The sequence below is a fragment of the Durio zibethinus genome, chromosome 28 (genome assembly GCF_047325235.1).
Source record: "Durio zibethinus cultivar Kanyao isolate XHJ-2024 chromosome 28, ASM4732523v1, whole genome shotgun sequence".
In the NCBI taxonomy this organism is placed as follows: Eukaryota; Viridiplantae; Streptophyta; class Magnoliopsida; order Malvales; family Malvaceae; genus Durio; species Durio zibethinus.
In genome coordinates this window covers 4,859,853-4,885,518 of record NC_143189.1, presented here as the reverse complement: position 1 = coordinate 4,885,518, position 25,666 = coordinate 4,859,853, and the positions used below count along the sequence as shown (strand labels likewise).

The following is a 25,666-nucleotide window of genomic DNA, read 5'->3' as shown; positions in this document are numbered from 1 at the left end:
TTATAAGTGAGTAATCTCTTCTAAACTTGTTTTTTTCATTCACAAAGATTCTAAAGGGAGATCTTATTTTAAAAAAAATTGAGTTATTTACTATTAGAACCAATAGGCATTAGTAAAATTTAATATTTTACCAATATATTACATAATTTTTAAAAGCCTTAAATTTTAGCATTGTATGAAAGGACGAAAGTTTGACCAAGATTGTTGCATCATCCATAAAACTCTTGTATGCAATTTTTATGATAAATTTGAAGGCCAATATTTATTTATTAGAATTTGAATATGATAAATTGTGTTTATCCCAACTCTTATATGCATTTTGTATCAACCATAAAACTCTTATGTTACATCATCCATAAAACTGTTATAGGCATTTTCTATCACTCTATTTATCAAAAATATAAATTTAAAAAGTTTGGTACGAATAAAAAATCTCTATCTAGAAAAATATTTCAAGCTTTGAGTTAGCAATGTCAGTCAAATATGTACTCCTTTTAGTTGTGGAGTAATTTTGGCATCTACCATGACCTGTAATAACTTCAATTGCAAAAAAAAATTTTGACCATAGTAATTTAATTATTAGTATTTTTTTGGCCAATATTTATTTATTAGTATCTGCATATGATAAAATTGTGTTTATCCAAACTTTAATTTTCCTATAAAAATGGTGTGTTTGAGGATAGGGATTGCCTTGACTCTGGGTTGATATATTATATATAACTGAAAGAACCAAGAACCGGCCATTGTTTTAGATAGGAACGACTTAACAATAACAAAACAATTAAGATGGGTTTATCCCACAAGGCTTTCTAGTTCCTATGTGAGTTGGCAATTATCTTTGTATATAAATATAAATATATATATATGTATATATAAATGTTTGGTGCCATGAATTAACAAGTTTTTGGAGTATTAGCTCAAAAACCTTACGCATTAACAGGTAGGGCTAATGTTGAGATCATGGTAATAAATATTCAGTCTTACGTTCTTTGAATTTAATGCGTCTCTCAATTTGCAGGCAATGGCTAGAATTCCATTTAAAAATCAACTACCATGAGCCATTTACAAATTTCTGACATGTCAAGATTCGCCTCTTGTTAAAAATTGTCTTTTCCTTTAGCCACTCCCTTGTCCCTCAATTGCTCACCTCCTTTATAAATTAAAAAAAAAAAAAAATCAATAACACAGTTTTTGAAATATGTGCATAAGCTAGGGGAGGTTTTCTGTTTTTGGAGGACAAATATTCTGTGCGCATTGAGCAATACCAACATAATAGATACAAAAGTTAGTAATTTGAGTTCCCAAATAGAATAAGCTGATAAAACTATAATATGCTCTCCAAACGTTTGATTCCTCCCAAGCCCCATACAAACAAGATCAGACGACGATGTCGGGCCACAAGTAATAGGACCATTAAAGCAAAATGATCCCTAGCATGCCACTTGTCTAAAGATTATTGATAGTAAAATTGAAAGATAAAAAGCCTTGAACTTGGCATTTGGCCATTACTTGTTATAATAGTAACTGATAAGCATCAATCTCTTCCACTATCTTAATTCTTAACCCACCAGACACACATAGATAGATCCCAGACTACAGCAACCAGAAAATTAAAAATAAATGTGAAATAATATAGAACCACAATTGATCCAAAACTATCAATATTTAAAAAAAAAAAATCAGAAAAGTACAGGTTAGTTAACATAAGCATACAGGGGTTATAAATTTATCTCCCTGGAACAAGGGGGTGATGAAGACCTATAGGATCTTTCTTCAACCGCTAGGCTTTTCTTTTGTGAAAATTGATCCAAGCAGTCTCTCAAAAGTTTATTCTTGCGAGCAGAGAAAAGCTCCCAAGAATGCTGTCAGCAAACTAACTGGTTAATAATTCCTTCCTTTGTATTGCATTTCCTGCAAAAGACAGTTTCAGTTCTATCAGGATCCCAAGATGTAGAATGTTCTGGATAACAAATGAAACACCAAAAACAGAGGCTTTTATTATTATTATTATTATTATTATTATTATTATTATTATTATTATTATTATTTTCTTAAAAGGAAGAAACTGGTATAAAATGTTAATCATAATATTTCTCTTTCTCAGGAAATAGATAAAATCTTGCAATAAGTTTAAAGAAAGTTCTACAAAAGTTCTTAAAAATAGAATTCTCCAGGAAGCATCATTTGCAACCATACAAGTAGTAAATAGGAGTGTGTTCAAAAAATGCTTAGCTTAAAGAGTGACATCATGAAGCTAAAAATATATGAACCAACAATTCCACACAAACTCGAGAATTTTCAGAACCACTTACAGGTTGGTAGTACACCTGCCGTTGCCCAAGAAACATCTGCTGCCCATACTGCAATTTTGAAGAATATAAATAATAAATAAGCATATCAAGATGGGTCAATAGGATAATAACAAATTCATGTAAGGTTGCACCTGAGGTCCATTTGGATGAAAATATGCTTGTGGTGATTGTATCGGTGCCACCTGTGGATTGAACAAAACAGGCTGGTGCCCAGGAAAGGAGGTTCCAATCCAGCAAAAAACCACATGATTATCAATAACAATACACAGGTAGATTATCGAGAATACATTTTGGATTGAAAAGAAAAAAGGACAAATCTACAATGAAATTAAGCACCAGGTGTAAGAATGAAAATGAATCTTAACAGCTAGGACCATATACCAAAGTTTATTAAAATATATGATACTGAATCAAGTCGCATCCTCTTAAAAATTACAGAATACAAGATTATCTATGTAAAAAAAAGTTGCAGGTTTTAGTGGACATCCTATTGACTTGGAAAAAGTGGTCACACCTACATGGTTACACCTGATCTGAGATGGAGGTCAAATCAGGGTAATACTTTTTCCATATTAAGTCAAATCAACCTAACTTAACCCCACCTAAAGCATTAATCCACACATATGTAATAACAAGAAACATGGAAAATACAAATGCTATGTTTCTAAATTGTTTATTGTTTCCTTGAAAAGGTTATCATGATGCTGGAAAAAAGTGCTAGTAAAGGTCAATGCAACAGTACCAAAGATCCCCTCAGAGATCAGAGGTCCAGTCATAACTCAGAGTACCAGCAATTAATTTTAAGCAACTTACCCCAAAACTGACAGGCATGTGCGTATGTGGTAAAGGAGGCACTTGTGTTTGATAGTATGGAGGCCTAACAGGCATTTGAGACGGTGTGAAACTCTTTGCATTAGGGTTGAGTTTGAATTCCTGATAGCATTAAACATGTTCCATGTGTGAAAAGACAACCAAAGGAAGGCAACAAATCAAGTTATAAGGTAATACAAAAGAAAAGTTAAGACTCTTCATAGTTTATAACTCAGTATGTGTTGGGAGTCAGCTTATCAGGCACCTGAAAGGTAAAAGAAAGAAAGATAGCACACCTTTGCATGGGGATTCAGTGTTGACTTCTCAGAGGATAATGAACCCATTGATGAACTTGGTGATAAGCCAGGGCCACTAGATGCTGAGACAGAACCAACACGATCTGAATTTGATGATGTAGAACTACCAGGTCGTCCACGGGAGTTTACAGAATATTTTTTACCAGTTACATTGCTAGAGGCTGGACCCTCTGAGAGTTCACCAGAAGAACTTGGTTTTTCACTAACCTTTGACAAAGAATTAGATGGTGCCTGAGTAGTATGATTTGCAGATGGCCCAGCTTTATCAGACCCATCAATCTTGTCATTCAATAATGACTGAGACTCTGCATTACAAATTGCTCTCATATTAAAATAACCAGATGCAGCAGCAGCAAGATTTAGTGCATTTTAATAGGGTGTAAAATAACAAAAAAGACAATTGCAGTTTCAATTTTATAGAACACTAAGCAGGCACCTAGATAGTAAAGCATACTCACCGACAGAATTTGACAATTGCAGGTTCTCAGGTGGCTGCATTAATATGAACAGGAATTCCCAAAAAAAAAAAAAAAAACATGTTAGAAGCAAACAAACTGGAACTAGAAGCACTAGAACAAGGAGCTCCAACGGAGATATGAATGTTAAAGCAACAGAATAAGGAGCTCCACTATCATTGTACAACATTTGCTTATCTATGGACATTAAACTTACAGACTGCTTTTCTGCAAACTCGTTAGCATCACTGCTTCCTCCATGTTCAGCAAGCAAATTGTCTTCGATCCTAAATTACAAGTGTTTAAATCAGGAAATATAAAGAGCTAACACCTATATTATTCCAGGTAACTGACCTTATATGCCATAAACTGACAGAAACAAGGAATCAAAATATAAAATATACGTCATGTTGGCATGCCCAAAGGAAAAAGATAAAACACCTGCTTGCACCACTGTCAGAGACGGAGAAACTTTTAGAAGGAAGTTCACATGCCGGCTGTCTGGCCTGATCATTAAAGCCAGAGTCGTTCGCATCCGCACCAATGGCTGCTTGGAAAGATGGTACCTCATCCTACAAACCAAAATACAGGAGTATGTTATACAGGGAAAGGATCACACAAAGGAGTAAATGCGTGCACAAACAAACACATTAGATAATACAACTATCTTTTATAGCACTTTTTACCTGACATGAAATAACTATTTAGCAGTGTATCGAGAAAACTCCTTCACTAATTTCCAGCATTTAAATTGAAATATGCATCAAAGTGCAGTTAGAGAAAATTATGTTTGGGAAGGGCTATGATGAAAGACATGTTGTGAACAGAAAATTTTCATAAAAATGGCATTGTTGAAGCAAGTACCCAAAATTAAACAAAAAAATATTTAGCCACAAGATCCACCATACAAGATTAAACAAACTTGAGCAAAAGTATAGGAAATTCAAGTAACCAACTCCATAATCAGAAGCTTGAATATACAATATGCTATTCCATCTCAAAATGTAGTTCCAAGAGGTGCTCTCCCTACATGCCTGACACATACATTGTTGCTTTAAACAACCAAACTAAAGTCCTTAAGCTCTCAACTCCTAGTCAAATTATCAGCTCCTTCATTCAAATTCCATAAACATTTTTGCAACACACTGCATACTCAATCTCCCCAGTTGTTAACAAGCAAAGTAAGATTCACTTTGTCAAAGTAACAATTGAAAGAATAAAGAATAGCGGTATGTAATGCATGTGATCCTTCTCAAGTAATGTCACGTATGATCAACTTCAATAAGCATTCCTTATTGTAAGTGGCCCCCAACTAATCCACCTCCTAAACCAATTTATCATCAAATGAAAATCTGTCTAGATCAATATTTGAGTAAAGAACCACTACGAAGGTGTATTGCCCACCATAAGGTCCAATAGCTAATTTTCTTCACCAAGAAAATCAAAAGTAATTATGGTACTAACCTTGTTATTTTATTTTCCCTCTTTTGGTGTACTGGCAGTGCACAAACCCTATTTAAGCAACCCTTTTCCACCCAAAATTTTCCTTTATAAGGAAAAGAAAACATTTTCACACAGAAAGTGGAACCTGATCACAAATCTTTGGTACCATGGTACAAACAACTACTCATTCTGATGTCTCTCAACATAACTACTCTCAACATGTCATAATATTTGTAATAACAGAAAGAAATGCGATTCTGTGCAATACTCCTTCAAAGAAGACATCAAAATTCCAGCTCATAAAGCAAGACCTTATGCTTACATAAAATATACTTTTTATAACTTTTGAAGCCCCCAAACTTAATATATAAGTCATTTGAGTAAGAATTTACTTTCCAATGTGTCATCCATTAGAATTTAATAATCTCCTAGAGACCAAATAAGCCAAGGTCAAATTGTTATCTTGGGTGTATAATCTCGATCATAAGTTGCCTGACTTATTTTTTCAGAAAAAAAAATAAAGAACCTAAAAATGGTTTAGATACAACTAATTACAATATCTATTTGCATCAAAAAAGAAAGAACTAGAATATCTCAAATTCCAGAGGTCAACAAGTACCACTAAAGAAGAACTAGATGGCATTCGAACTCCATCACTGCTTTGTGAACAGGTGAAATCTACAGACTTTCTACTGAGAGAATCAGAAGAATCTCCAAAGGTCTCAATGTTGTGAGAATCCAACATAATGTCCTCCTCTTCCTCATAACCACTATCATCAGCCCCTCTACCCCTGTAGACAGAGGAAAATCTCATCTCCTCATCAATATCCAAATTATCATGAAGATCAAAGCCTCTCTCCTGTCAGAAATTCAATATGCAAAGCATAAGAAAATTTGAGAGATAAATTAACAAAGAAAAAAAAAAGTTAAGAGGCAAACAAATGATATTGGGAAAATCTTACCTCTGCTAAATGAAGGTCCCCGGTCTCCTCACCCTCAATCTCTCTAGCTATTCTCGTTGCTTCCTTTTCCAACTCTCCTGTTTGAGGACCTCTCTCAAGTTTTGTTGTGTAAAGTTCCTCATTGAAAGTACTTTTTACACCAAATAGCTTTTGATTGGTTTCAAACTGATCCCAGTTCCTAAAAGTGCAATTTACATATATATATATACACACACACACACAATGTTAATATGACAAAGAGGAATTGTTACAGATATTAAGAGAAAAAATAAAAAGAAACACTAATGATCATCAAAATACAAAGATTTGCAACAAGATTTCAACAAAATGCTAATGGTCTCTTTTCTTTTTAGCTCACAAACCTTTATATCTACCATAGGCAACAAAATCAAACTCTGCCTAATTATTGCAACAATCAGCCCATCAAGGACAACAAATATATATTTAAAATTTCTTCACACACTAGATTAACATAACAAACACAAACTATCAAACAGCACCTCCATATCAAACTAATCCAGCAGAAATAAATATCAATTTAGAAATCATGTTTTTGTTGATATCCTTGATTTTCTCAATATAAAAGACATTAAAGAACATTGCCCCTAGTACTATCACAAACATCTTTTTTTTTTCCAGGCAATTTATTGATGGGAAGTAGCAAGGCAAGACAATTAAAAGCAAAGGAATCAAATCTGATATATAGAAATAGAGATCACAGTAGAAATGAAAAAAACAATTTAGATGCAAGTGGGCTGAAGTAATTAAGATGTTGGAACAATAAAACTATTGCAAGGCATATTTTTGAAAGGAGAGAACATTATTGCAACCTATTCCACGTGCCATCAAAAATATTTTCTAGTTCAGGACACCGTGGATCATCTTCATCAGGAACCCAGGGCTCCAATTCCCTCTCCACCTCAAAATGACGGGATTGTGATATCACAGAGTCTATCAAAATTTCCTGATGTTTTTCAAGTTGAAGCTCACTTGCAAATCCATCCCTGGTTACAGCCACATCCTGGAATCATTTTTTGTACAACTAAATTAATATTGAGGAAACATGAGATAAAATTAGCCACATTTTGTGTTAAACAAGTTTTAACTTTTCAAGTACCATTCACAATTATCTAACAGAAACGAACTCTTTGAATCTTTTGAAATCCCCGCATAAACTAATTGACATTTTATCTCTCATCAGCAACTCAATTAGGGATGGAACTGTAAAGATTGGAAAATCAGTAAAACCTTTGCTATAACTTGCACAAATTCTTTGGCAGGTATAATTAACATCTTTGAGGGCGCCTTGCTAACAAACTCTGTGATAGCCTTGTGTCCTCGCAAAGTGCCATCTTTTATCAAGCGAGCCATTTTCAAGATGATTCCTAGAAAGGCAAGGGAGCGGATGTTAAGAAGAAGAATCATTTTATTTCAATGTTCAATTATTTGCAAAAGAATCCTAAGGGAACCAAGCTCAATCTGTAAAACTAATTACAGATGCATAATTAGCATAAAAAAAAATGAAAGACCATACCAAAATCATTTTCTGCATCAGTTGCATGAAATATTCCAGTGTAAATTGATCCACTTTTCACATGGACCTCAACCGGGTGCCCAATAAGACATGTTGTCAGATAAACTAACCGATCGCGGGAAGAACTCTCATAACCTCCAGTCTTCCCACCAGCCAGTGAACCTATATCACTTAGTTTTAGATAAGGAATATAATTCAATAATAAGTAATTCAGGTAAGAGAATGCCCACCTGTAGTTTGAATTCTTCCTTGATTGGATTTTCCCAAAAGCACCTTATTCTCCAACCTAGCCCCAACCTCTCTATCACCTCTTCGACGGCCAAATCCATTAGCAGAAGATTTTGACAACACAACTTGTTGCATATTCATCTTCCAAGGGAAAAAAAAACTAAAGAATAAGTTTTTACAGTATAAAGTCAACACTTTCAAGGTCCAATTCTAAAACATTAGAACTTAATTTTTCAAAGCCAAAATTTTCAGAATACTTAGGTGACTTTAGAAACCAGTAAACCATCAAACCTAAAATTACACCAATAAAAGAGCATACCTCCTCTATCTTGTCATTGTTCCATGATATCAATACATACATGTGTTTGCATTAACAAAATGCAAAAGCAAGGTGCCTTTCCTGAGCAGCAACACCAATGCTAAAATTTCTGGCTCTCTTTCAATCTCACTTATCTTAAAACTTTTATCGTTCGGACCAGCACTCAACCAAGCTTTAACAATACACCAAATATAACCTATCCTCGTATTGTTAATCCAAAACTTTCCACCTAGAAATGTTACTTAAACCTCTTGGATTAACAGCAATTAAATGAACCATCTAATCTGCTTGTTATATATGTAGCAATCTCATCATCTATTCAGCATGCATAATAGTTAGATCCTGATCTCCTTAAAGAAGTTACCAGCAATACATATACAGATCTCACCCTACAAGTTAGCCCCAATAGTTGGAGACACCAAAGCTCCCATATCAAGAATGAAAACAGTTGGAAAAGAAGAAATTCCTTATTTTCTAACCTAAAAAGGGATTTACATTGCTAGAAGGATATTCATATGGCAATGACAACAGCAATCGAGAGAAATCAAGGTTGGTATAAAGTAAAGCAAACTGCATTGAGCAAGAGATGGTAGAAGAATAAAAATATATTGGCTGCGAATATAGCACAAATGATACCAGCAAAATTTCACAAAAACAGCAGGGCCTAATCAACTTGTGCATGATATCAGACCATACTTCTTAACAATAGTTGGACTAATGTTTGAAATGATTGCAAAAGTGCCCAAAATTATTGTAGTTCAAAATTTAAAAAAATCTTTGGTCTGGCAGAAGATGCATTTTCCCTAAGCAGCTGATCGTTAAGATAGCAAAACTAGGGATCAGGCACCCTAAATGTAGAAACTAGTTGCCACTCTTTAGTTAGAAGTTAACAGATTGCATTGCCATTAGCAAATATACTAGAAATATATCTTCCTAAAATGCATGCATGTATGACAGCAAGTTGAACCAAAGATAATATTTGGAATGTTACATCTAAAAAAATTATTACAACTACTATAGCTATACCAGCTTCAATATACACAACTAAATTTCTATAGAAAATAATTCCAATCAAGTCTTTTAGGTCATGTTTAGCGCATAGGATGATTGATAGGAGAGAATGATAACCATCCTATATTATGTTTGGTGTCTATCCAAAGAAAGAGATAGGATTACAAGGAGTATTAATCATCCTCTTAGTATAGGATGATTTAATCCTCCCAAAGTGGAGAGGAATATTTTTAATGGATGGGGTAGAACTTATATGTCCTAATATACCCTTAAAAATTACATCAATAATTTAAATTGTATAAACTTTGAGAAAGGATAATTTAGACCAATAAATAAATTATCCTATCTTAATCCTTGCACACATCAAGCACAAGATAAGGATGACATTATTTAATCTAATTCTATTCATAATATCATCTTATCCCATCCCATCATAATCTTGTGTACCAAACACATCCTTAGCACTTAAAAGAAAAACTAGTCATTTCTGTAACCTCAACTACTTAACAGCTGACTAAAAATGAAACAAGATAGCTACCTTTTTTTTATCCGTGCCACCCACCAAAAACTTCTTAAGAGTCGTGATAAATATACCTGCATCAAAGAGAAACCAGACTTTATTCATCAAATTTGCTAATAGCAACCTCAAACTCAAAGAACAAATGCAAACATCTAAGCAAAAAGTCTGAAATATTTCAACCAAGAAACCAAAGCAAAGCAAAGCAAATCCAAATAAGACATAAGCATCAATTACAGAGTTAAAAAACTGTAGAATTTACAAATAAAAAAATTACTGGAATACAAAATTTTCATCTCCAAAACCCTAAATTAAAATCTAAAATAGCAGCCAAGTAACCCTAAAAATAGAAAAGCTAAATGCATTCTCATTCAGATTTTTCAACAAGGAATAGAAAAACGAAAATAAAATAAAACTGGAGAGCAATAAAAAAGAGAGACGAAACGCGATCCTTACCTTAAAAAGCTTAATTAATCGCTAATTTCGGTAGAAAAGCGATGATTATCGGAGTTGGGAGGGAGGGGATTTGGACTCCGTGAGTTAGGGTTAACGAGTGAGGGTTTTAAATAAAGGGGAGGAGAGAGATCGAAGCCCGTAATAGAAGCGAAGAGAGAAGGAAAAGGGAGGGCTCTCGATTGTGATCAAGAGAGTGAAAGAGAGTTTAGGAGAGCTTTTTTTTTTCTTTTAATTTGGATTCTGAAGAGAAAGAGGGTGAAAAAAAAGGAAATAGTGGAGAACTTTGTGAATTGAAAAGATTTTACAGGAGGTAAGAGGTAAAGATTCACTCCAACCGGGTATACGTTAACGACGTAGGTCCTATACTCCTATTGGCTATTGAGTATAAAAAATATATTTATATTCAATTATTTTTAGTTTTCTTTTAGCTTTTCTTCAATTTTTTTTAGTTTTGATTTGAGTTTTTTAGCCCTTTAAATTTATTGTCAAATTAAACGTAATGAGAATCATTAACAAAATCATAAGCGTATATAATTTTTATTTTCTTTTTTTATATTTGAAATTATCAAAAATTATAATAAAAAATTAAATAAATCATTCAAATCTTTAAACTCAAGCCTACGACATAATCTTTTTATTTTTTATTTGAGATTATAAAAAATAAATTTTGATAAAATTTAACCTTTTATGAATAAATTACATAACCATTTTCTCATTTACAATGAGATTACATTATAGATAGTCCATTTAAAAAAAAAAAAAAAAGCTGTGAGCCACCCATTCTATTTCAAATTTTACAATAATTTCTTTTAAAATTTTTGGCATCACTGTCCAACAATCCAAATCTATGAACAGTCTCCCATATTCCTCCGCTACTTTTGTCAAAAAGTAGTTTATATAAGTACTTTTATAGTAGGCATGGAAACAGAATCTTGTTTAATGGTGAACTGTTGAGGCAAGTAGACTCAGAACCCACAGCTCCAATGGGGTAAGAACACTTCTTTCACACAGGCTCTCTTGTGTGCTAAATGCTTTGACAAATCATAAAGGGCATTTGTCGCTGAGATTCCATTTTTTTTTTCCAAAAATGTGGGAAAAAGATATGATGACACATTTGGGTGTTTATATCTTTAGGGATCAATAGATTTCATGGTTAACCAATAAAGTTCAGAAAAAGCAAGCAGTAGAGTTTGTAATTTGCAATAGAAAAAAGTTCAGAAAATAAAAACAAGCACAGAGAGAGAGAGAGAAAGTTTGTAACTAGAGACTACGATGGTTAACTGCATGCTGGAATATGAAGCCTGCATGTTCTATTGATTACAGAGGTTCTCAACTCCATGATTGTTCTCATTGAATTTGAATATAAATGAAGAATGATTTGTGTTGGTTTAGAGCTGAAAAAGAATGCTGTAATAGAACAAATGATAAGAACAAATTACCAGACACAGAATATCATGGTTGTAAATTTAAATGGAAAGATGCAGGATAGTAAAAGAATCGATGCATAGGTAAAATTAATGACCAGACCAGTTGAAACTTAGAACAATGACGGAAGTTGAAAAAAAAAGGCAGGAGAGTATGCACCACTTACTAATGCAGGTTATAATTGCAGGTTGATCTTATCAGACCATTTAAAGATATTAGAATAAACTTGATCCCCTCCCAATTCTTCTCCTGAAGCCCCAGCTGCAACCCTTATAACATCCTCAATCAATTACAAAATTTCCCATTATATCAACATGAGCACCACTAAGGGTGCCTCGTCCCTCCAATATGTTGGCTGGAGGGGAATGACTGTATTCCCTAATATATGTTCGAATTCCAGAAGGATTGAATCTGGTTTTACCCCGCCAACCTTTGGCACACATAAAACCTGCACTTAGAACTGGTACTGTCTCATCTCCATCCGCAGAATACACGCCATCCTTCAGGCAGGTACCTTCATGATCAGCAGACGTATCAATCTGAAAAGGAATATAACACTCAGCAGCAGGAGATAACTTGTAGACGTATGCTCTTTCAGTTGGTAGGCCAGCTCCGTATAAAGAAAAGATTTCCATCGCAGGAGCATTTGGCAACCTACAAAATCAGAGTGACAGTGAATAGTGATGATGAACGAACGTTTAAACATCAAAAGAGTATATACCTCCATATCGCAATACGCATTAACAGAATCAATCACAGTCATATGCCCCAAATAGAAAGGAAATTTAAGAAAATAGCATTCAATAAAACAATAGATAATGTTGAATGAGGCACCCTATCACGATGCTTTAAGCTTTCTATCAGTTTCTGATATTGGCCAGAGATTCAGTTTAAAGATAAACAAGCAAAAGGAGATATAAAGCAACACAAATTGATTCAAGGGGAAAAAGAAAATCGAATACCATGCAACAAGAACAAAATGAAATAATGAAGTTATAGGATTCTCACGTTGTTTCCAAGGGATTTGACCAATACTTGTAGTGTTTATACTTAGGGTCATCCAAATTATCAGCAATTCCATAGGAGAAATGAGCAATACCACGCGCCATCATTTTTGGAGCAACAAAATGAAGAAGGTCAACAATTGATTCAGCAGTGTAAGTTTTATACTCTGCAACAGCTTTGACACCTCTAAATCCCATGCCATGGTACTCAGTCCACACATCTCTACATGTTGTGTTTGCAGCACTACGACCCTTGACAGCACCCTGAACATTGCAAAGCTAAAAAGATAAGGCAATGACTTCTAGTAAAATAAAGTAGTCACACAGCACAATATGGTGAACATTTCTACTCTTTTTCATAGACAGTAGAATTATGAGCATGACCTCTGGCTACACTTAGACATGGGTTTCAAAGAATTTTGTGATATAAGTTAGTATTTTAACATTTCTATCTGATTTTGAAGCCATAATTTTAGTTGATTCCTTTATAAATATACCAATCATATCAAGCAATAAGTATCTTGATGTTAACCATCCATCATCAGTAACTTTCACTTAAACTAGAAGCATTTGTCCACAGTTACTATAATTCAGGGCAAGTAGTGCTTGTTCTCCAAAAATTATCCATCACTAGAACTTTGTTGACCAAAATACAATCTGTGGCCACACTCTCTTCTTTTTCGTTTCCTTTTTTGCTATCTGAAGTTCCTTTTCTGGCAATAAGCTAACAGGGGACCCAACTAGACTACCCAAGAAAATAAATTACCCTGAAGTCTATTCTCTCAACATCAGATGGAGGTGCCTCAGCAATATCTTTTCCAAAGGATATCATCCTTCCATAATTTGCTCTTCTTGTTTGAGAAATTGCACTTCCAGCGCCAGCTTGTTCTGTGATCTGGGTGCCATTCTTCCTTTCTCTTTTTTTGCCACTAGAATAGCCTTCCTCTGGTGACCAGTCTAGACCACCCCATATTGTGTCCCCACCTCTTGGAATCATCGACATGGTTGAATCCCAACTGCGGCTCATCCTCATCACATGTTGCAATGTTTGAAGTTGAAATATATCATTATCCAAAAAACCAGGTGCAATTGCCCTGCATTTCGGTTCATTTTTAGTGCTGTTGTAAGAGAGAAAATTTTACATTTTTGTACTTCAGATATAATTGAGATAATCGACTAACAAGTAACTTAAGTACTGACCAATTGCCTACCTAAAGTTCAGCAAAAGTTTAGGAAGTTCCTTGACAAGAAAAACTGAAAACAATATGAAAGAAAACTATAATGAATCACTAGAATTTCCATCCAAAGGGTGGAGGACAGAAATCAGAAGAGAGTAGCCATGTACTGTTGCATGCGGATGTTCTTCTCACATAATCTGCCGTACAACATCATGTCATTTAGTTTAGACATAGACTAGTGATAAACAGCCGGCAGAAAATACTAGAATTTCCACTCTACAAGACTACAACTGCAATCAATCAACATCTTGAACAATCAATCAGTCAAAGAAAGCAATCTCTCACTTCAAAAGTGACCATCATCAATAAGTGAAAAGAGATAGGAAAAAGAAGGGGTTAATAAGGAAGAAGACCAATAAACCCATAAAGCAATTAAACAGTTGTAAAAAAAAAAAGGGCTATAAATCAAAGAAGAATGCTCCACAAGACGAGTAGGAGGTTTGTCAACAGAAAACGAGGCATAAAAGTAGACAAGAGACTAATGATATGACAGTGACAAGCAAATGGGATCCTTGGTTGTTTTTAGGCATATTTAAATTCAACATCTAACAAGCATGATGGTCCATATGCGTTGTCACAACCTATTGGAAGGAACCAAAATAGTAATTGATGAAACCTTTCACATTTTCTCCACACAGTCCAAACTCCAAAGTTATTTTTCTGAAAAGATATAGTGCGATCCTGGACAAACCATCATAAGCTACCTGTCAAATTGCTACAACTATTTGCTTCTGAGAAGGTATACTTGCTAAGTACCTGGCAACTGCAATATCCTTTGCTTCAGCAGAGAAAAGCAGGGCGATAGCTTTTGGAACACCCAGAAATGGCCCACCAATGTTAACCACAGCTTTAATATGCTTAGAACACCAATCTGGTCCACCCCCACCACCCATTGGAGCTGGTGCCTCAACCCACTTCATAAAATGTAGGAAATATAGAACACCCATGGAATGTGGAATGACTACAGCCTTTTTCCCTCCATTTATAGCTACCATCAGCTCTATATTATTCTTAATACGGCTCAGTGTTTGATCACGTACCTGATTAATTGAAAGATGTCAACATTTTACAATAGTCCAAACACAATCAGAATGATAAAAAAGGTGCATAATCAATTAATTCCACGACTGGGTGCAACAGCATCAAGAAATTCAAGCTCAGGAAAATGTTTACCTCAGTGTTTTGAAATGACAGTCTCCAATCATAGGCAGCCATATACATGTTTTTCTCCTCATATCCAATACGTGCCAAGTTAGTAATCAGAACTGCCCACACAAAATAGCCAGCAGCAAAATAATCTGCAGCCACAAGTCCAGAGACAGGCCTTACTCTTATGCCACAAGGATCCAATCCAGTTTCATTATCCAATGACATGTGCTCCACCCAGCATAGAGGTCTGCATAATATCCAATAAAACCACGGAAGTTACCAATTATCCAGGCACTACTAAGAGTTCATAACTTAAACACGTAACTATCACCTAACACATAAACACCAAAATGCTATTGAACAGGAACAAGGAACACAAAACTTAAAAACAGAACCGTACATAGGTCAGTTCTATTCTAATATAAATATATTGTTTTTCATTTTTACTGGATTGCAAGTTATTTAAACAACAGGTAATACACTTTAGATTCTAAAGAAATCGTTCTTGATTTCACAATTTTAAATAAATAAACAAAAACTAAAGTTCTATTATAGATTACTTGCATGCAGGAAAATACCAATAAAAAATAATAATAAAGGAACAGCCAACATAGAATTCCTTAATGGTACCATGGTGACAGGTTTTGCATGGATTAATGAGCATGCCTTCCGTTAATGTTGCTTTCAGTATGTAAAATACGTTGAAGAAGAAGATGCTAATTTCCACACTTGCAATGTCCAGCCATATTATTATGACACCCACTGCATCAATCTCTTGCAAGTTGTGGCCAAAAAAAGAAAGTCTAATAAGGTCGTTTTTGTTACTCCCTCAGTCCCAAAATAATTGTTCTCTATTGACCTTTTTTTTATTAAAATAATTCCATTTTGACCTTATTTTTAGAAATATAATATTAAATTAAAATTCTGAAAAAAATGTTTTAAAAAATTTGAAACTCAAAGTTTACAAATTTTATTTTTAAAATTTTTTAAAATTTTATTATTTCATTAAAAATAACGATCAAAGTTGAGTTAATTTGACTAAAAAAGTCAATAAGAAACAATAATCTTGGGACAGAGTATTTGTTATTTTGATGCATCACGTGACCTTGTGTTTCGATTTAGAACAGCAAGTACATAACTAAAAGTGTAAAGACATCAACCCAACAGGTCTTGTTTGCTAATCCAAGAAAAGCTTGAAAGCCTGTATGTGAAACAACAAGCAAATAATAAACTGATGGCCATCATGACCATACTAGCACATGTAAGAGCTAGTAAGCCCTACATGATATTCAAAATCAAGCCGAAAAGAAGATCAAATGGCTAGCAAACGGGGAAACTAGTTGAGAGCACAAAGTTAAACCAATCACACCGTTCACAACTTTAATTTAGCCACTGTAAGTAACAACCAACTTACGCTTCCATTCAAAAACTACTCCCCCTATACTCATAAATCATAACATAATAATCTTCAACTTTCCGTATAACTTATAGTCCTTGCAAATTTCACTCGCAAGTGAATACCAAATAAGCATAATCAATCAATAAATTATAGTATTTTAAACTTTTAATTTTTCACATTCGAAACAAATTAAATAAAATTATTTAACAAAATATTCAAATATCAAGTTAAAAGCTACAGACAATTTTCTAAAATATAAAGTTTTATTTCATTTAAATCACCAATACCCTTTATCCAAAACCATGAAACTACGGCAATTTCTAGCTTGATGGTACGTGCAACTATCGGCAAGCTGAAAGAGTTGGACTCAAACCTCCTTTCCCGAAAATTGTACCTTAAGAAAAAAACATAAAACTAGCCAAAAAGATTAAGCAGCAAAAAAATGGATACCTTTTGTACACTTCACTAAAAGTGCCATCCCACAGCCGCTTCCTAAACAACCCTTGAGCACACTTCCGCCCTTTCCACAACTCAAGCCCACCAGTCACAATCCCAGGCACAAACACCACTGGATGCTTAGCCTTTAACCCTTCTTTCTGCAGCTTCACACCAGGCGAGACCGGTGACGGCCCCCTTATAGCTTCCTTTACGTACTGAGGAAACGAAGCAGGCATTGTATTGTAGAGAAACAATAGAAACCACCACGTTACACATATGCAACCAATAAACCAACACCACGTGTCCAAACACGACCACTTGGTTGGTTTCTCTTCGTGTTTCTTCTTGGTCTTCGGTGGGATTTTTTTGTTGTTTTTGTCATTGCCATTGTCATCTTCTTGTTGTTGTTCTTGTTCTTCTTTTTCCTTTTGGGGTTTTGAATCTGATGCGTCCGAGGTTTTGTCGGATTCATTGAAGGAGGGTGTTCTTCTTCTTCTAAGTAAAGACATGTTTTTTAATCAAAACTAGTCGGTCTTAAATGCACTTCAGTTTTTTAAGAAAGTCTTAAAACTGCTTTCTTTCCGGGGAAAACATCAAAAATCACTTGAAGCATTAAACAGAATCTTTTTTAACTTTATACAGAAAAAAAAAAAAAAAAGAGAAAAGGACAGAACATATAAGCAACAAAAGTCAAAGCTCCAGAGCCAAAAAAGTTATTCCAATTTCAAAGCCAAACAATGTAACTACATTCTTTCTTTTATAAACAGAAGGTAACTAAAAAGTTATAATGGGGAAAAGGTCAAGAAAATATTAGTAGAGTAGTATTTGAAGAAGAGAGCAAAGATATGGATTTTTTCTGCAGAAGGGGATCGGAAGACTGCTTTTTTTAAAAAAAGTTGGGTTTTGCTTTTAGTAGTTTGTTTAGGGAAAGAAAACAAAGAACTGGGATTTGGGAAGGATAGGATTTAGGGGTAGGTGAGTCAGAGAAAGATGGTTTTGTTTTTTGTGTTGAATGGTGAATGCTGGATGTTTCTTCGGCTATGGAGTTGGGAAGTGCGGAGGCCGGGGTGAAGTGGCTCCCAGCTGAATACGGGCCATGTGACTGTCTGAAACTTTGCCCTGTTTCATTGCATGATTGAATCCCAGCTCTCATCTTAATTAATTAATTAATGCATGGTCGAGAATCCAACTGTCCTGAATTATTGGGTCTGGAGCAGTGGAGCTAAAGTTTTACTACCATGTTTTGTCCCTGTATGTGTAGAACAATTCTATATATAAATGTTCATCCAATTTCTCATCTACCTCACACCAGAGGTATGGAAAGTGGAACCCTTAAAAGCAACAGGAGATTGAGCCTGAAAGTGCACCGACACATTTGTTTTGGTTGACTGAGAGCCTTCAATGGAGATTTTCATTAACCTCAAACTTGAGTCCTAATCCGAATAGCTCTAATACATTTTATTGGTCATTAATTGAGCTACCTAGCTACTTCCTGTCTGGTCTGGTTTAGGACCAAAATTTTTATCAATGAACCCCTCTGCTTTACATTGGAACCATTGGATGAAGAGGCTTGGATATTGATCAAATATATAAGAGAACTTACCATTTAGATAGATGAATAGATGAAGTGCATGAATATGAGAGTTATTGTTTCAAATTTTTTTTAATGCTAAGATCTTCTTAGGTTTCATCACTGTAATGTATTTTAGATCAATTCAAATAAATTTATTTAAAACAAATCTAATAAATTTATTAAAAAAATTACAAATTGAAACTAAGCAAGAAAAATGCAAACTCTCTTCAGCCCATTTGTTTCTACTTTCATCTAATAGTTATTTCATATTTGCCTTTCCCAACCTCAACTTGACAGTTGTTATCAATCCTAGACGCTAGGCCAATATAATCCATTATCATTGAAACTTAATGGGTTCCCTAATCCCTAGGCCTAGCACCGCCTTAGTCCCAGCCGCTAAGCTCATTAAGTGCCACCACTCCCTGTCGTCAGGTACAATGAGCCAATGGCTGAATGGTCAAAAAAAGAGTACAATGACTAGATTTGAACACAGTGTGAAGGCCCAATTGTCTTTCGTAAACCCATCATAAATTCAGGATTTCAATGCATTTGGTTTTAATTTTGTACTATGGAAAAGTCGATCATGCAATTCATGGTGCTACTTCTAAAAAGGCTTGAGGTTCGCTTGACTTTGAAATTCAAAAGATTTAGGTGGCGAAAAGAATAACAGTAAAATATTGGGATTTAAAACATTTTTTTTTTCAAATTCACATCTAAGTTTTCAATATCATATTTAAATTAAGTTACAAGATTCTCCAGAGACCTCCCAAGCAAATAAATTTTGGGTATTATAGTGACGGCAGCTTGTAATTTCGCTTTATAATTAGTGATATGTTTAGAGAAGCAAAGAAGAGATGAACAAGGAAAAATAGTCATATCAAAAGTTTCGAGAGTGTTACGAATACCACATCGGAAAAAGATGGAACAGTTTTGGGTTTATAAGTCATGGTTATGGGTTCTCAGTTACTGTGATTTTCGGTTGGAAACTAAAAAATAGCATCATAACATACTTAACTCTTTTAAAAGTATCATTATATGCAAGTATGTATGTAAAAAAAAAAGATAAGAATTAATCTAATTGGATTATTTTTAATTCATGAGATTAAGGTCATATTTTGTATATAAAATTATTATAGGATATGATAATATTATATTATAAATAGAATTAAATTAAATAATATTATTTAATTTTGTATTTTATGTATGTAAGAATTGAGATTAAATAATTTATTTGTTTGTTAAAATTATCTTTTTTTTTAATTTATATAATTTAACTTATTGATGTAATTTTTAAAAGTATAATTAGATATGTAAGTTTAATTTTTTTTATTAAAAATAATATTTTTTACTTTGAAATGATTGAATAATCTTATGCCAACAAGATATTAATCCTCCTTGTAATTTTTATCCCTCTATTTAAATACAATTCAAATATGATATATCATATAATATTAATAATCTTATACATCAAACATAACCTAAACTTATATGTCTGATTTTTATGTTTAAAAATCATATCAATAATTTAAATTTTATAACTTTAAAGAAGAATAATTTTGACTAATAAATAAATTATTCTATCTTAATCTTTATATACATCTAATACAAGATAAGTTGATATTATTTAATCTAATTCTGTTCATAATATTATCTTATTCTATATTATCATATCTTATATATCAAACACACACACACACACATATATATATATATATATATATATATATTACAACATATTTGATTATCATATAAGATTTATTGACACAAATGCTTACATGAAAAACTTTTTCACACATGTAAAATTTTTTTACAAATTTGTCTTTTTGGTACGTAAAAAAAAATTTAAAATTTATCTTTAAAATGAAGCATAAGATATTTTTTAATTTTAGAATATTTATCAAAAAATTATATTTCAAAATTTGTTGAACTATCCAAAATTTTCAAATTTTAAATGAAAAATCAATGTAGATTTAAAGTAATTAAATAGAAAATTTTATTATTTTTTGTTAGATTTTATTTAAATAAGTAAAATTAATTCTTATTTTTTGTTTATGAATTAAATAAATGTATTTAAAAACTCATTGATTATCCAAATCTTCTTAAGATATATTTATTTGAAATTTGTTTAATTATTCAAAGTTTTTCTTTCAACCGAAAAAAATCATCTTTATCTATTAAATATACTTTGAGATATATTTTAAAGGTTCTATTACAAGTAAAAATTATAAATACAATAAAATATTTTTAACATAATATATATTCACACTAAAAATTAGTAATAGATAAATCAATCAAATAAAACCAATATAAATTGAATTGAATTACAGTCCCACAAGATTAAATTTAATTAAAGATTATTAATCTAAATCAAAGTTCCATTCAAACCACTTCAATTTATATTTATTATTATAATGTTAAAAAAATTTTAATATTAAGTATATTTTTATTTGAAATTAAATAAATTTTTTAATATATTAATATTTTGAATCCATACTTAAAAAATTATGCATAAAATCATAAATCTAACCTATCATCCAACCAATGAACATGTCCACTTCGAAGAATTATATTCAGTTACAATTCATTTCCTTTTTTTAATTTCCTTTGCTTAAATCTTAAAAAACATTCATTAATCAAATATGCAATATGAATTTAAAAAATATGTATTTTCTCAATTTATTTTAATTAATTTAATTGAATTAAATTTATTTAACTAGTTTTTTTAGATTTAATAGATATAAAATTATCTATTTTTCATATGATAAATAATAATATCATACTTAAAGTCTACGAGATTGTTTGGAAAAAAAAAATTGAAATAAAAAAATAATTTGTTATTTTTGAAATAACATTATATTCTGAATTATATAAATTTATAGGTATATCAAAATAATAAGAGAAGTTCTAGATTATGCCAATTGAACAAAGTTAATTTAAAATGATAAATTTTTTAATTTTTATTTTAATATTTTGTTGATGTACTTAATGTTATTTATAATATCTTTTAGATTTTTTTCAATATTATTTACCAAATATTTTAAATTTGATCAAATTTTTAATTAAAATTTTATTTTTATTATGATTTGATATCTAAATTATATTATTTATATCTTATATATCTTTTAAATATATAAATAATTAAATAATATTGATTTATATTTTCTTCATATTTAAATAAAATAAAAATAACCTATGTATTGCACGATTATTATGCTAGTGAAAGAATATAGCACTGAACTATCATGTGTCACTTTTTTTTTTTTGGCTTTTTTTATTATTAAATTATTTTTTTAGTGAATCCCATCACTTTATTTGTGTGAAACCCATTGTCCGGCTGTTCCCTCTTCTTCTTTTTTTTTTTTCGTTTTCCGTTTTTAAATTATTAAATTAATTTATTTTTTGGAGTAGGTCTCTCTAACTTTTTTTGGACCAACTTTTGTTTCTTTTTTGTTACTTTTTTTATATTTTATATTTTGATTTTTTAATATAAAATATTATTAAATTAATTTTTTTATTTTCCAGTTTGGCTTTTTTTTGGTGGGCTCTGCTTTTCTTTTTTTGTTTTTTTACTCTTTTTAATTTTTTCTTTTTAAATTTTATATATAATATTATAAATTTATATTTTGGAACTTACTTTTTTTTAATGTTGGGACAATGGGACCTATTTTTTCTCCTTTAATAAGATTTTTTATCATTTTTCTTTTATATTTTATAATTTTTTTACTTTTTATATCTAATATATAAATGTTACAGATCGATTGGTACAATGGTCCTGTGTAGGCCACACGTTGGATCCTTACCTTTTTTTTTTCTTTTTTATTATATATTTAATTATAAAAAATTTTAAACAGTGGAGCCTACTATTTTTTTTTATTAATGTTTCATTATAAAAACAAATTTAGCGGACTCGCAGCTTTATTGTGGGACCCTTTTTTGTTATTTTTGTTATTTTTTATATATTTTATTTAAAAAACCTTTTTTGCAATAGCGCCCATACTTTTTTTTCTCATTTTTTAAAAATATTTTTATGTTATATATATTTTTTACTATTTTTTATATTTTATTATAAATATATTATTTTTTATATGTGTGACTCATTATTTTTTGTGGTGTCCATTGTTTTATTTTTCTATTATTTTCTATGTATTTTATTTTTTTGAATGGCCCATTTTATTGTCGGATCCACTTTTTTTTTTTTTTTAGTTTTTAATTTTTTTTAACTGTGTGCTCCAACCTTTTATTAGTCTGTTTTTTTTATTTATATTTTAAATGTTTAACATATATATATATATTTTACTCACTTGATATCAAATTTTTTTTAATAACTTAATTGATGTTATATATAGTTTTAGACCACTTGATTCTAAAAGTATGTCGCTTTTATTTTTGTTTTAAATTTTTTCTCATTTTTTATTTTTTTATATATATTCAATAAATATGTTTAGATTTTATTATTTTAGTAAGTTACTTAATATTAAAAGTATGTCACAAAGTCAGACCCACTTATTGTTTTAAATATATTTTTAAATTTTTTTAGCATTTTAATGATTCATAATTTTTAAGGTCTGATCTAATTTTTTATTATATTTTTTTAACTTTTTCTTTGATTTTATATAGATCTTTTTGTGTTGTGCTTTTTTTTTTTTTAATGTTTAATACAATTTATAAGAATCCACTTGATATAATTTTTTTTTTAAGAAAAAATTAATTAATCTTGAAGATATTTTTTGTTAGACTCATTTAGTACCAAAAGTATATCACGTGTTTTTTCCGACTTTAAATATTTTCTTTTTTTATATATTTAATTAATAACTTTTAGATTTTATTTTTTAATAACTCAAATTTTTTTTTGTCAAACAAAAATATAGTGAATAAATATGACAAAATAAAAAGAAATTACCTACAATTAAATAAAGTAATTCAAAATATGACATGATAATACGATACAAAAATAATACAAAAAAATATAAAAGTAACATAGGTTAAAATTTTAACAAAAACATATATGAGTTTAATTGAAACAAAAAATGTATTTTATTTTTTTATATTAATATAAATTATGATACGTAAATTTCATATAAAATATAATATTAATATAAATATTTTATTATTTTATATGATATGATACATAAATTATCATATCTATCTGTAACAACATACAAATATTATTCTAATTATATATAAAAAAATATGAGATGGTTTTAGTCTTAGGATCTTCCTTCACCTAATAAACATATTTTTTGGATTGAAATTGTGGACCCCGATCAAAAGCAGAGCAAATCTTTTAATGAAGATCAACTTTCAATGTCCAAAAGAACAATTAAATTATCTTCTGCCCATCTTGCATGCCTGTTTAACCAATCAGTTTCTTCAAGAATTTCACTTTTATTATTTAAACCATTATGCAGTCAATGTCTTCTATACATTATAGCAACACTGTAACCTTTTTTTCACTATTAATTAGAATAATTGTAATTATTGTCGAGAAAACTTAACAACAAATACAAACATAACCCTCAACTCTTTGGGCAAATCTGTTCTTTATGCAAAAGCAGAAAGTGCATATCTTTGTTCTTTTAAATCCCTAGGAATTCTGCAACTTTTTCATCATCTAAATCATGTGATCACACTCTGCAAGCAAAGCATATGTTTCAATGTAAAGCTTCCCAAATAAAAATCCATGCAGATCAGAAATCAGTGATCTGATCTGCTTTATTGTTTGCTTTAAAAGTGTTTGAGAATGCATTATTTATAGTAAATATTAGTAAATAATTTATATTTGATACACTGTCAATATATAAATATTATATATCGTTAATGATATATAATAAAATATTAATTTTTAAATTTTTAAAAATAAATATACTAAATTTTAAAAATATATTTAAAATTAATTTTTTAATAATGTACTATTTTGTAGTTTACTGATAATATATAACAACATATACTAACAGTACATTAAATATAAACTCAATAGTAATATTTCCTGGCATCATCCAATTACTAAGGAGAAAAGAAAGGTGAAAAGCCATTTTAGGGCTTAGTTGGAAGACAACATAGCCTAATTAACCTGATTAACCTGTGTTATATAAATTGACTCCCCACTAAAACCTTCATTGATACGGAACATTTGAGCTTTTCCACTTTGGAAAAGAATGATGATTTAGGGGGTTTTCTTCTTCTTCAAAAAAAAAAAAAGCATTGCCTTGATAGAGCTTTTCTTCTTCTCTAATTTTTTTTTTTATAAAAAAAATCGTATCTTAAGGAAAGAAAAAGGAATTGCAGGTATTATTGAAATTTAAACTTCAAATTTATTAAATGTTATCATTTAAAGATTATATGATTCAAATTAAACTTCAAATCTGTTAAATTATCATGGTTCCCACTTTGTGTTGCTAGCTGCACATCATTTTAAGGCAACTCGTGTCTGCCTATACAAGTATGTTCTGATTTTTATGTTTGATTGGATGATTTGGATGAGAATAAATTAGATAGGCCATTATATTACCATAAATCAAAATAAACTATAAACTTTTTAACTAAAATGCTTAAATATAGGCCTAGTTTAGTATCGCTGATAAAAATAACTTTTGCTTTCAAAAATTATTTTTTATCTAATTTAAATGCTAAACAACAAAAAAAAAATAATTTTTTAGTTTAAAAATCTGATTTTGTAACTCAAATAAAAAAAAAAAACTTATTCAAGATGTCTTTGGGATGAAAAAGCACTTTTGAGATAAAAAATTACTATATTATCTTATATTTCTAATATTTTATTGTTTTATACATATTTTTTTAAATATTTCAGTTACTCACTATACTCATTCATAGCAATAGATACATAAAATTTTTAATCATATTTTTTACCACTTTTTAAATGCATTTTTTTCAACCGCACCAGGCAAAAATGAACTAACCCTTAGAGCTCAATTTAAAAAACTAACAAGAAAATTGAACCCAATGAGTTCCTATTAAATGTGAACACATATTGAAAAATTGGCAAACATGCAACCAAACAGGGTAAACAGTACCATCATGTTTCAGAAATTTGAAACAAAAAGGACAAATTGGGTTTT

At 30.9% G+C, this 25,666-nt stretch overlaps 1 protein-coding gene and 1 pseudogene across 4 annotated transcripts; both read right to left on the bottom strand.

Moving 5' to 3' along the window:
• Window positions 1-1,594: 1,594 nt before the first annotated feature.
• Window positions 1,595-10,606, bottom strand: LOC111280261 (polyadenylate-binding protein-interacting protein 4-like). 3 transcript variants are annotated; one of them, XM_089757541.1, is made up of 16 exons: window positions 10,365-10,606; window positions 9,930-9,985; window positions 8,064-8,221; window positions 7,834-7,995; window positions 7,548-7,684; window positions 7,130-7,320; window positions 6,300-6,477; window positions 5,957-6,196; window positions 4,336-4,466; window positions 4,112-4,181; window positions 3,898-3,931; window positions 3,419-3,744; window positions 3,126-3,245; window positions 2,444-2,515; window positions 2,313-2,360; window positions 1,595-1,911 (listed from the first exon to the last, which is right to left on the bottom strand). In XM_089757541.1, the coding sequence occupies exons 3-16, from the start codon at window positions 8,200-8,202 to the stop codon at window positions 1,882-1,884; spliced, it is 1,878 nt and encodes a 625-aa protein (XP_089613667.1). In that variant the 5' UTR covers window positions 8,203-8,221; window positions 9,930-9,985; window positions 10,365-10,606; the 3' UTR covers window positions 1,595-1,881. The 3 variants fall into 3 exon arrangements, with proteins under 3 accessions (XP_089613667.1, XP_089613665.1, XP_089613666.1); XM_089757539.1 differs by having other exon boundaries at window positions 8,064-8,202; XM_089757540.1 differs by having other exon boundaries at window positions 8,064-8,205; window positions 9,932-9,985.
• A 1,358-nt stretch (window positions 10,607-11,964) lies between these two features.
• On the bottom strand, window positions 11,965-17,608 carry LOC111280964 (phospholipid:diacylglycerol acyltransferase 1-like; annotated as a pseudogene). Its single transcript, XR_016335015.1, has 6 exons — window positions 17,030-17,608; window positions 15,205-15,427; window positions 14,788-15,071; window positions 13,560-13,887; window positions 12,798-13,057; window positions 11,965-12,443 (listed from the first exon to the last, which is right to left on the bottom strand). The product of XR_016335015.1 is annotated as a phospholipid:diacylglycerol acyltransferase 1-like (transcript).
• Between the last annotated feature and the right edge of the window lie 8,058 nt (window positions 17,609-25,666).